The sequence below is a fragment of the Microcaecilia unicolor genome, chromosome 7, assembly GCF_901765095.1.
Source record: "Microcaecilia unicolor chromosome 7, aMicUni1.1, whole genome shotgun sequence".
NCBI classification, from domain to species: domain Eukaryota; kingdom Metazoa; phylum Chordata; class Amphibia; order Gymnophiona; family Siphonopidae; genus Microcaecilia; species Microcaecilia unicolor.
This window is the reverse complement of record NC_044037.1, coordinates 194,614,662-194,627,363: the sequence shown is the minus strand read 5'-3', so window position 1 is coordinate 194,627,363 and position 12,702 is coordinate 194,614,662. Positions and strand designations below refer to the sequence as shown.

Here is a 12,702-nt window from a genome sequence, read left to right as displayed (position 1 = left end):
AGATAGGACCCGAAGTGGTGAACTGGATTAGGAACTGGTTGACGGACAGACGCCAGAGGGTGGTGGTGAATGGAGTTCGCTCGGAGGAGGGAAAGGTGAGTAGTGGAGTGCCTCAGGGATCGTTGCTGGGGCCGATTCTGTTCAATATATTTGTGAGTGACATTGCCGAGGGGTTACAAGGTAAGGTTTGCCTTTTTGCTGATGACACCAAGATTTCCAACAGAGTGGACACCCCGGAGGGTGTGGAAAACATGAAAAAAGATCTGAAGAAGCTAGAAGAATGGTCTAACGTTTGGCAATTAAAATTCAATGCGAAGAAATGCAAAGTGATGCACTTGGGAAGTAGAAATCCAAGGGAGACGTATGTGTTAGGCGGGGAGAGTCTGATAGGCACGGACGGGGAGAGGGATCTTGGGGTGATAGTATCTGAGGACCTGAAGGCGACGAAACAGTGCGACAAGGCGGTGGCAGTAGCTAGAAGATTGCTAGGCTGTATAGAAAGAGGAGTGACCAGCAGAAGAAAGGAGGTTTTAATGCCCCTGTATAAGACGTTGGTGAGGCCCCACCTGGAGTATTGTGTTCAGTTTTGGAGGCCGTATCTTGCGAAGGATGTTAAAAAAATGGAAGCGGTGCAAAGAAAAGCTACGAGGATGGTATGGGATTTACGTTCCAAGACGTATGAAGAGAGGCTTGCTGACCTGAACATGTACACCCTGGAGGAAAGGAGGAACAGGGGTGATATGATACAGACGTTCAAATATTTGAAAGGTATTAATCCGCAAACGAACCTTTTCCGGAGATGGGAAGGCGGTAGAACGAGAGGACATGAAATGAGATTGAAGGGGGCAGACTCAGGAAAGATGTCAGGAAGTATTTTTTCACGGAGAGGGTGGTGGACACTTGGAATGCCCTCCCGCGGGAGGTGGTGGAGATGAAAACGGTAACAGAGTTCAAACATGCGTGGGATATGCATAGAGGAATCCTGTGCAGAAGGAATGGATCCTCAGAAGCTTAGCTGAAATTGGGTGGCGGAGCAGTTGGGGGGAAGAGGGGGTGGTGGTTGGGGAGGCGAGGATAGGGGAGGGCAGACTTATACGGTCTGTACCAGAGCCGGTGATGGGAGGCGGGACTGGTGGTTGGGAGGCGAGAAATACTGCTGGGCAGACTTATATGGTCTGTGCCCTGAAAAGTACAGGTACAAATTCAAGGTAAGGTATACACATATGAGTTTGTCATGGGCAGACTGGATGGACCATGCAGGTCTTTATCTGCCGTCATCTACTATGTTACTATGACAGACAAAAAGAATGCATAGATTTTCTGGTTGCCGCTTCATAGATCTCATGAGTGGGAACTGAGCAGGGCTGGTGTTCGAGAAGCAACTTAAGCCCTTGTAGATTGAGCTTTCAAAATGTCTGGAACTGGATGACAATAGCCTCTTTAACCGAGTGATTGTCACTTTTGATGCCGCTTCCCTTTACGGGCTCCACCAAAAAGAATTAAAAGTCTATCTGATTTCTTATTGCCTCCATACTCTTTACATACTTCTTTAACACATGCTCCCCCCCCCCCTTCCAATTTGTGCAAGGGAACTGCACTACCCTCATTTTTAAGATCCTGAAAAACAGGTAAAGAGAGAGAGTCTGATTCAGATGGCGAGATGACACCACTTTGACAAAGAAGGATGGAACCGGGCTAAACACAACCTTTTCCTTGCTAAAGACCAAAAAAGGTTCTCTACAGGACAAGGCCTACATTTCTGAAATTCACCTAGCTGAACAAGTAGCTATAAGAAAAACTCTCTCATGGAAGATATCTTTTAAGGTTGTGGAATCCAGAGATTCAGAGGCTAAACTAAGCTAGACAAGACCAAGTTTAAATCACAGTGGGGAATCAACAGACAATGCAGTGGATTGATAAGTTTAGCCTCATGGAAAAAAGTACCACATCCAGCTGCAAAGCCAAGCTCTTTCTCTTCACCAGACTTCTAAAACAGGACAAAGCAACCTCAATGTGCAAACACCAGCCTCTTGGCCATACCATCATGCAAGAAATCCAAAATATCTGGAACAGAAGAATGCAGAGAGAAAACACACTTATGTTGACACCAGTTCTCAAAACTCCTCCAACCCTTATGTATGCTAATGAAGAAGACCTTTTTCTAAGGGGGTGAAGGGTCATGGATTTGATATGCCACCTTTCTGTGGTACAACTAAAGTGGTTTATATTTATTATATGCAGGTACTTTCTCTGTCCCTAGTGGGTCACAATCCAAGTTTTTGTATTTGGGGCAATAGAGGCTTATGTGACTTGCCTAGGGTCACAAGGGGCTGCAGTGGAAATTGAACTTAGTTCCCGAGGTTCTCAGCCCACAGTACTAACCATTAGAGAACTCCCCCATTCCACTCTAGAGTGTAACAAGGTAGCTGTCATGTTACTCAAACAGCCTTGCTTCTTTAACTTTACCCTCTCAAGAGCCAATGCATAAGACAAAGCTGAGATGTGTCAGGCATGCTGATCAGGCCTTGAAGCAACAAACACTCCCTGCTCACCAGAGATAGGGGATCCTCTACTTTTAGACATATTGATCCCCGTACCAGGGTTGTTTTGGCCAATCTGGAACAATCAACACTACTAGACCCCTATGCTTCTTTATCCTTTGAATGACTGTACCTGTGAATGGTCAAGGCGGAAATACATACAGAAGACCCAACTGCAGCCATGGTTGAATTAAAGCTTCTATTACTTTTCATTTCCAATTCTTTCTCTGTCTGAAAAAGCTGGAATCTTCACATTCTGGCCTGTTTCCATCAGGTCCATTATCAGATAACCCCAACAGTATACCACTTCCTCTGCTAGACTCCATTTTCCTGGATCCACAGAATTCCTCATGAGGTAGCCTGCATGTATATTTTGGGTCCTGGTCACATGTCCCACCGAGATATCTTCCAGATTGTTCTCTGCCCAATCCGTCAACATCTGTACTTTTTCTGCCACTTGCAGACTTCTTGTTCCTGTTTGATTGTTGACATAGGCTACTGCCGCCACGTTGGAGAGGAATCCTTAATGCTTTGTTTTGAAGTAGTTGATGAAACTCCAGAGGGCTAATTAGCTCACCCATGCTTCCAGACAGTTGATCAACCACTAAGTTTCTACCAAGGACCATCAACCGTGTACCCATTTGTCGAGACAGTGTGTCCCCAATCTGTGAGACTTGCATCCATTGTCACAAGAATTCAGTTTGGAGGTTTTCAAACTGTTTCCTTTGGACAGATTGTTACTGCATAGTCACCAGTTGAGACTCGGTCTCCACAGAGTCAAGAGTACTGGAGGTTAATCTTGTAAAAGTCTTATGTGCATCCTGGCCCATGGCACTAACTCTTAAGGTTGCAACCATTGATCACAAAACTTGAAGGTAGTGCTAAACCATTGGTTTATGAAAATGAGGTTTCTGATCTGAGATTGCTTTTCTTTTCTCCCCATGGGAAGAAATGTTTTGCTTTGGAGAGTGTCAATCCTTTTCCTGCAAATATTCTAACGTTGGGATGGGGTAAGGATGCTCAGAAAAATTTTGTAATCCATCCCAACTGTGCATCACTCGCTGTGTGACTGTTTTGCTTTCTTAAGTCATCTTAAAAGGGTAACCAAAATTTTCTCTTTACATAAGGTGGCTGCCGCCACACCAACATCTTTGTAAACGTACGCAGAGCCCTGGCAGTCCAAAACTAGAAATGGTGTCCCAAGATCTCAAACATCAGGTAACTTTGGTGAGAATTCCTTATGGGGATGTGTAGGTAAATGTCCATAAATCTAAAGTAACTGTCCTTGCTGCACCCCCACAATTGTTGATCTTAAAATTTCCATTTGCAAACTTGGAACCTTGAGAAATTTGTTTGACTATTTTGAGATCAAGAATCTGCTGGAAGGTGCCTTCCTTCTTTGGAACGACAAAATAATTGAATAAATTCTGGAGTAACCTGATAAAGGTCTGTTGGACTGCCACTACTTTTAGGCAAGTACGACGAGCAATTCCAGAAATCCCACTGGAAGAGGCCAAGCAAACTCTAGAGGATAACCATCCTGAATAACTTCTAGTACCTAGAGATTTATGATTATATAGGCCCACCTCTGGTAAAATTATTTTAGTCGACTTCCTACCAAAAGCACCAAAGAGTAGACCTGCAAACCTTCATTGTGATCTCTTTTGTAGTACCCAACATTTTTGTGGAGAAATCTCAGCCTCATCTACAGCTACCTTGAAAGGAGTGACCTGTGAAAGGAAATCTACTTTGCTGAGTAGCACTCATTCTTCCTGATCTAAATCCCCTGGACTCTCTAAAGTGTCCTCTAGACAAAAAAACCTCTAAAAATATTTGGGGTTCTCTTCTGGAAGCCTAGGAACCTTGGATTCAGAAATAGTGGCATGGCTTAGACTGAATGAGCCCCGAACAAAAAATTAAAGTTGGGATAACACCATCCCCCCCCCCCCCCCCCCCCCCCAAGGTGGGGGGTGGTGGTAAGCAGGGGAAACCTCTTTAGAGCTCCAGTAAACAAACCTGGCAAAAAGCAAACATATTCCAGACCTATATAGAAAATCTGTCATAGTAACAGAAATAGAAAATGAAATGCAAGATATCAATGATGCACATTTCCCAAAGCTGACATGTTACAATTAATTAATTCTGAAAAAAAATACTTTTTTCTACTTTTTGTTGTCTCAGCATTGCTTTGGTCCCAGTGTCTCTTTTTGTGCTTTTCTCTGTTTATTTTCTTAACTCTTTTGTCTTTTGACGTTTCTTCTCTATGTCCGCCATCCATCTTCCCCCCTGTCTCCCTTATTCGTCCTGTCCAGCATCTCCCCTATGTTCCTGTTCCCATTCTCCTCCTGTGTCCAGCATCACCCCTCTGTGTCTTTGTCTCTGTGCTCCCTCCATACCCAGCATCTCTTCCCTGTTTCCCTGTTCCTTTCCATATCCAGCTTCTCCCCTCTCTTCCTTTCCTCCTGTATTCCCCATCCCTGAGCTATTATCTCTTCCTTTTGCACCATGACCTCCTGCCCCATGGTCCAGCATCTCTTCCTCCCTCTCCAAACTTCCAATTTCAGAGGGTGCAGAACCTGGCAGGTCTTGGGCATGTGCAGATGCTCAAGGCCCTGCACTTGCCAGCCTCAATGCTTTTTATGCTGAGCCGGTTGGAGTATCGCTGCCCTGGAGAAGGGAGGTAAGGTACTAAACTCATTGTGGGGGGGGGGGGGGGGGGGGGGGGGGGAGGTGGAGAGAAGGAGAAGCTGGAGCAATGTTCCCTCTAAGGACTGAAATTGACACGAGCAAAAATTTTCCGTTACATTACATTGTGAACACTTCTTACAGATAACACACACATAATTGCTCGCAGGGAGACTGGAAAGAATTCCACATGCCATGCTTTGCATGCTTTCCCTCCTTGTTCACCTGCAGTTTAACTGTTTATAGCTACTCCAAATTTTACTCAGCTACTGGATGTATAGCACAGCTTAGAAGGAACTCTGTTCCCCCTATACAAGCACCACTTCTAACAAAAAACGAACAGTAGGGACACTTTTGAACACAGCAGGGAAGGACCCCTTCACTGTCTACCAGCTGCCTCCCCCCAGTACCTCTGTTACTGATGGTATTATGCACACGGTAATACACTTCAGGGAATTATGTACCAAAAAATCAAAATAATGCATGGCAAAACAATTTATTTTTGTTACATTTGTACCCCGCGCTTTCCCACTCATGGCAGGCTCAATGCGGCTTACATGGGGCAATGGAGGGTTAAGTGACTTGCCCAGAGTCACAAGGAGCTGCCTGTGCCTGAAGTGGGAATCGAACTCAGTTCCCCAGGACTAAAGTCCACCACCCTAACCACTGCATCATATTAAACAGAAAAGTATTTGAAGTATTCTGGAAATATACGCAGGTACTTGGCTCTCTGTTAGCCCTAGTTCATCAGTCCAGCATGTTCCAGTTGCCCATGTGATCAGTGATGTTCAGCAGCATTGTAACAAAAATCCTGAGATTATTGGCAGCTATCAAATAATTTATCTATTAATGTTTTTGGTAGGATGCTAAATGGCCACCAGCCTTCAGCTCAGCTAACCTTTAGTAAGCAGTTGTGTTACCAAAGATTAGGTACAGCTAATATAGATAATTTATCTGTATTAGCAGTACCTAATAGAGCTGTAGGCTGAAAAGCAGGGAGGCCACTGCTGCTTCTTGAAATCTTGGCTGTCACTTAACCCTCTATTGAATCAAGTACAAAACTTAAATTGTAAGCCCTCCAAGGACAGGAAAATACCTACTGTACTTGAATGAAACTTACCTTGAGGTATTACTAAGTAAGCTGATCTAATTTCAAATCCAAAATCCAGTAGCAGGCATACTGTGAAGTAATACAGAACACTACAAATGTCACTCTGGACCTAAAGAGCAAGTCTACCATACCATAAGAGCAGCATAACTTCCATAAGTCACATAACAAGCACCTACTTAGGAAAACACAATACCACAAACACTGCAATGGGTACTAGAACATCAATAAACCCTACTGGAAAACTAAAGAAGCCAGGTTAGTACAGATCCATCCTGCACAGTTAATGCTAACAGAAAGCCGTGTCTTTTTCATATACACAGAACACAGCCAGACCCTCACCCAGTATAGACTAACTAACCATAAATTAAAAATAGAAATGTGTAGACAAATCTGAACCCCCCCTAAAAGCCACAGTGCAACGCTAGAATAAGAGAAAAAGTGATGCATATTCCTCTATACTGTGCAAAATATAAAGATATCAGACGTAAATTTCAAAAACTGACATATTCCAATCCCTACATTAAGGGGTCCTTTTACTAAGGTGTGCTAAATGATAAGATGTCCATTATATTTGGTAGTGGTCCAGCTTTTTAGCCAGCGTCTACTCTTTTTCTGTTCGTGTAAATTTAGTGACAACATTACAACTCAGTAGTTTGCTGTCTCCACCTGCTAGCAGAACAGCACAAACCCAAGCATCTGGACTGGTCTGGTGGGATGATAAGGAAATTCAGGAATTTTTACTCCAGAGTACAACTGTATTTATAATTCCCAAAATAACATTTCTCAGGGCTCCAGGGCATAGCATCCAAAACACAAGCTGTGGATCTGATGAAAACAAGATTACTGAACCAAAACAGTAGGGAAAAACTACAGTAAAGTTTCTGCAACCTAGATAGACAGACATCAACCCCAGGGCTTTTCAAACAGACATGCTTCCTTATAAACCCTGTAAATTATGGGTTTGTTATTAAGTGTCTACTTACTGCTTAACTAATGAGGTTCAGTATATTTATATTGATGTTGTTTTAATTTGATTTGATTTGTTTTAATTAGACTCCTGATGCAGGCTAGTTGGGGCAAAACACAGCTGTGTCGAGTCATATCACCTTTCAATAAAATTTGGATTTTTATCTTTTTGTGTGTCGTTTTTTTAAACTTTTTGATTTTGATTTTTTATTTTTTACCTTTTATCATTTTTTTATTTTTTATTTTATACTTGGGTTTTTATTTTTTTATTGTTTATGTTTCCCTTTTTTGGGGGGTCATCTTTGCTGTTTTGTGCTATTATCCTTATAAGCCCTGAAGTAATACCTGATGTAGGTCTTGGGAAAACAGTGATGAAATTCTAGTACACTTGCATTGATATTAGCTATGTGTATGTGGTGATGGTTACTACTACTAATTATCATTTCTAAAGCGCTACTAGATGTACACAGCGCTGTACACTTGAACATGAAGAGACAGTCCCTGCTCGATAGAGCTAACAATCTAATTAGGACAGACAGGACAAACAAGAGATAAGGGAATATTAAAGTGAGGGTGATAAAATAAGGGTTCTGAGCAAGTGAATAAGGGTTAGGAGTTAAAAGCAGCATCAAAAAGGTGGGCTTTTAGCTTAGTTTTGAAGACGGCCAGAGATGGAGCTTGACGTACCGGCTCAGGAAGTCTATTCCAGGCATATGGTGCAGCAAGATAAAAGGAACAGAGTCTGGGGTTAGCAGTGGAGGAGAAGGGTGCAGATAAGAGAGATTTACCCAGTGAACGGAGTTCCTGGGGAGGAATGTAGGGAGAGATGAGAGTGGAGAGGTACTGAGGAGCTGCAGAGTGAATGCACTTATAGGTCAATAAGAGGAGTTTGAACTGTATGCGGAAATGGATAGGAAGCCAGTGAAGTGACTTGAGGAGAGGGCTAATATGAGCATAACGATACTGGCGGAATATTAGTCATGCAGCAGAATTTTGAACAGATTGAAGAGGAGAGAGATGGCTAAGTGGGAGGCCTGTGAGAAGCAAGTTGCAGTAGTCTAAGCGAGAGGTGATAAGAGTGTGGATGAGGGTTCTGGTAGTGTGCTCAGAAAGGAAAGGGTGAATTTTGCTGATATTATAGAGAAAGAAACGACCGGTTTTAGCAGTCTGCTGAATATGTGCAGAGAAGGAGAGGGAGGAGTCGAAGATGACCCCAAGGTTACGAGCTGATGAGACAGGAAGGATGAGAGTGTTATCCACAGAAATAGAGAATGGGGGGAGGAGGAGAGGTTGGTTTAGGGGGAAAGATAAGAAGCTCAGTCTTGGTCATGTTTAGTTTCAGATGGCGCTGAGACATCCAGAAAGCAATGTCAGACAGGCAGGCTGATACTTTGGCTTGGATTTCGGCTGAGATTTCTGGTGTGGAGAGGTAGATCTGGGAGTCATCAGCGTAAAGATGATACTGAAAACCATGGGATGAGATCAGAGTACCAAGGGAAGAAGTATAGATGGAGAAAAGAAGAGGTCCCAGGACAGATCCCTGAGGTACACCAACTGACAGTGGGATAGAAGTAGAGGAGGATCCACTACAGTATACACTAAAGGTACGCTGGGAGAGATAATAAGAAAACCAGGAAAGAACAGAGCCCTGAAATCCAAGTGAGGACAGTGTATCAAGGAGTAGGCTGTGATCAACAATGTCAAAAGCAACAGATAGATCGAGAAGGATGAGGATAGAATAGAGACCTTTGGATCTGGCCAGGAACAGATCAGAAAACATCTCCTACCAACCTTCTTACCCTCCATACTCGTCTAACTTCTCCTTTATCGCCCCACCTCCTTACCTATCCCTATCCTTTCTTTTACACCTCTTCTATCCCATTTACTCCTTGTTCATTTGTCCCATCATATACCTCCTTTGTTCATTCTGATACTACAGATTGTATTCTCTTGTTACTATGTAAGCCGCATTGAGCCTGCGATGAGCGGGAAAGCGCGGGGTACAAATGTAATAAATAAATAAAATCATTGGAGACTTTAGCAAGTGCTGTTTCAGTTGAATGAAGGGGGCAAAAGCCAGATTGAAGTGGATCAAGAATAGCTTGAGATGAAAGAAAGTCAAGGCAACGGCGGTGAACAGCACGTTCAAGTATCTTGGATAGGAAAGGGAGGAGGGAGATGGGGGCGATAGTTGGAAGGACAGGTAGGGTCCAATGAAGGTTTTTTAAGGAGTGGTGTGACTACGGCATGTTTGAAGACATCAGGAACAGTCGCAGTGGACAGTGAAAGATTGAGGATATGACAGATAAAATGGATGACAGTAGGAAAGAAAGTGTTAAGTAGATGGATGGGAATAGGATCAGAGGAACAGGTAGTTAGTTTTGAGGAGGAAATAAGATGTGTAGTTTCCTCTTCAGTAATTTCAGAAAAGGAAGAAAAGGAGGCAGGGGTTGGAGGGTTAACAGCACTGCAATGAATATCTTATTTTAGCATAACATTTATATACTTTTGGTATTCATTATGAGATGCAATGCTGTCAGTTCAACTTTTCCCAGACAACTGACAGCAGTAGGATTTTACTCCCTGTTTTCCTCCTTTCCAGGCTATTTTCTGGTGGTTGGATGTGTTAGCTTTGCAATCTGTTACAGAAATGGACCACTCACCAATGAGCGAAGCATTCATCTCCTGACCTGGACCTTGCAGCTAATAGGTTGCCTGCTGATTTATTTCAGTGTTAGCATGCCTGAGGCGGCCTATGCACTGATAGCCATCCTTGTGTTCTCCAGAGTACTGCATTACCCAGCAAGAGGCTTCTGTTATCTGGGCAGGTTGGTACCTTATTGAAAGCATTGAAAACCAACAGGATGAAATAGCAATGAGGAAGAGAGCTGTGGAGAGAGGCAGAATGAGCAGCATGGCATCATGTTGTGAACATATGAAACATTTGTTGAGCTATATGGGTTCTGTTTGTTATCTAGGAAGCTGAAGAACTGTTTAGTGTCTGGAAAGCGAGGGACTAAACTGCTTACTGAAGAGGAGTACAGGGAGCAGGTGGAGACAGAGACAACCAAAGCCCTGGAGGAACTGCGCCTATCCTGTGCAAACCTAGACTTCCCAACCTGGCATACTGTAGCCAGACTCCGTAATCCTCACAAGTAAGCAAGAATCTCTTTAAACGTGGCTTGCAGCAAACATAGGGATTTTACTCATTCTGTGTCTGTGATTTTCTAAGATAGATTCACTTCTCCCCATACAATGAGATGAAGGACAATACCTGCTAGCTCTAACCATTTTATGATAAGTAATACCTGAAATTAGAAATAGAAGTTACTTATAAATCATTTTAAGTACACTATAGTATACAGTAAAATTCTCTTACATTAATATGACTGATCAAGAGATTGAAGTGCTTCCACCTTATTAGGTTTGCTCTTCTCTCATTTCTCTCCAGTGCTGTCCTGCTCCCAGCCCCCATTTCCTACTCTTCCGCCTTAGCCTTCCCCTTTGCTTTTCAAGAAGCATGCTGAAGCTGAATTGCCACTCTGCCCCTAGAATCTCAGGCAGTGCTGGGGTGCTCCTGGCTTTTTCCCAGTCCTCCCCTTGCATAACAGCCCACTAGAACAATGTAAGGACAATGAACATATGAGGCCTATAAGCAAGCATATGTCCACAGGACCTGTGAATACCCTGCTTCCTCCTTCCACAATCACTTCCTGCTACTGAGCAGGGTTGTCAGGTTTAAATTAATTTTCCGACCCCAAACCAGTTGAAAACCCGGCCCAAACCACCCCCCCCCCCCCCCCCCCCGCCATCAACCCCGCCCTCGCCGTCATCAGCTCCACCCCACCGTCACCAACCACGGCCACAACATCACCGACGTCGTTAACACATCATTGACATGTCGTTAACCACGCCCCCCCCCCCCCCCCCGCGGGGCGAGAAAACCCGCAGCCAGTGAAGAAAAAACAACCCGCCCAACAAAATAAAAAACCGCGACCCGCAGCGGCCAAAAATTTCCCGCAGCGGGGCGCGGAAAGCCGCCCAATTGGGCGGGAAAACCGCCCATCTGGCAACTTTGCTACTGAGGGAAGGGAAGCCCATGAAAGAGGAGGAGCCACTGCAGGGCCTTTGAATGCACACTGGCTCACAGGCCTTCCGCTCACGGTCTATAGTGCATGAAAGGCTAGAGTCCAGCACAGGAAAAGGCAATCACAGCATTGGAGAGACCAGAACAGAGTTTGAAAACAGTCTCTGCTTCAAACTTGTAGCAGGTTAAGTTAAATTAATCCTTTCCTCGGTACAGTGAAACACTGCTTGTACATGCACCATTATTGTGTGGGTCCAGATTATTCACGATGGCAACATGCCTCCCGATTACACCGGGTTTGTATGCAGTACAACATGGTACTGTAGTCCTTAATGCCTGGTTTTGGTTTTGTTTGTTTTTTTATCAGCGGCCTCCTGCCTGCTTCCAGAGTTGTCTTACAAAAGTTAGTCACCAAAACAGCAAGCACATGAGGCTTTTCGGTGGCCTCCCGCCTGCCTCCAGAATTGTGTGAGTGCTTCTTTGGTGACTTTTGTAAGACAACTCCAGAGGCAGATTCTCTTATATATGCACCGATAGTACGTGGTTCAACGGTCTTTACCTCTCATCTACTGCATACTATCAATGCTGCACTGTATGTGTGGTGTGTACTGGTATCTGTGTAGATTTAAGTAGCAGTTTCTTAGAGATCTGACTTGGTTAAGGCCACTAGGTTTATTTTATTGCTTTTACATAATTCTGTGGCTGAGCCTTGATTCCATGGAAATTCTCATAAAACATCACAAGAGCATATTAAGAGAAGGTGAAAAACACATTCGCTGTCCTTCATCAGCATACCCTTTCTTCTGGTCCATGGCCTCAGTAACATACAACCCTTGCCACAAGCATTTTTCTCGCTCTCTCTCTTCCTTTTATGTCTCCCTTCAAAACTGAGAGAAAGAAATGCATGTCTTCCCAAATTGTACCCTAATTGGACAAACTCATATGCATACTGCCCCTCTGTCTCCATCTGAAATGGAAATGACGATAGAGCAGTGTAAAAGTGCAGCACCCAGAGTCTAAAAACTGTGCATCAAGAGGTGTTGATTCTGTACCTCCTCTTCCCTGTATACTTTTAGGGGCGGCGCTGGGGAGGAGACAGGGTTGATGCAATATTCAGCCGAGGCCCGCATAAGTTAAGCTGGTGAATTTAGGACAGCTCAAAAGTTGTCCTAAATTCACCTGCTTATTTATGTGGGCCCCCACATTAAAAAAAAATTATTTTCCTCCTTCTTGCCCCCTTGATGTGCAGTGGCACTCCCCCCCCCCCCCCCCCCCCCACTCACACACAACAGCCCCACCCCTGGGGCCTACCT

General features: G+C 44.0%; 1 protein-coding gene across 1 annotated transcript in view; it reads left to right on the top strand.

The window, feature by feature from the left end:
- NEMP2 (nuclear envelope integral membrane protein 2) overlaps positions 1 to 12,702 on the top strand; it is a 63,603-nt gene that overhangs the window by 45,118 nt on the left and 5,783 nt on the right. Inside the window, 2 exon segments of the mRNA XM_030210706.1 lie at positions 9,905 to 10,130; positions 10,281 to 10,457. Of these exon segments, the coding sequence (XP_030066566.1) occupies positions 9,905 to 10,130; positions 10,281 to 10,457 (403 nt within the window).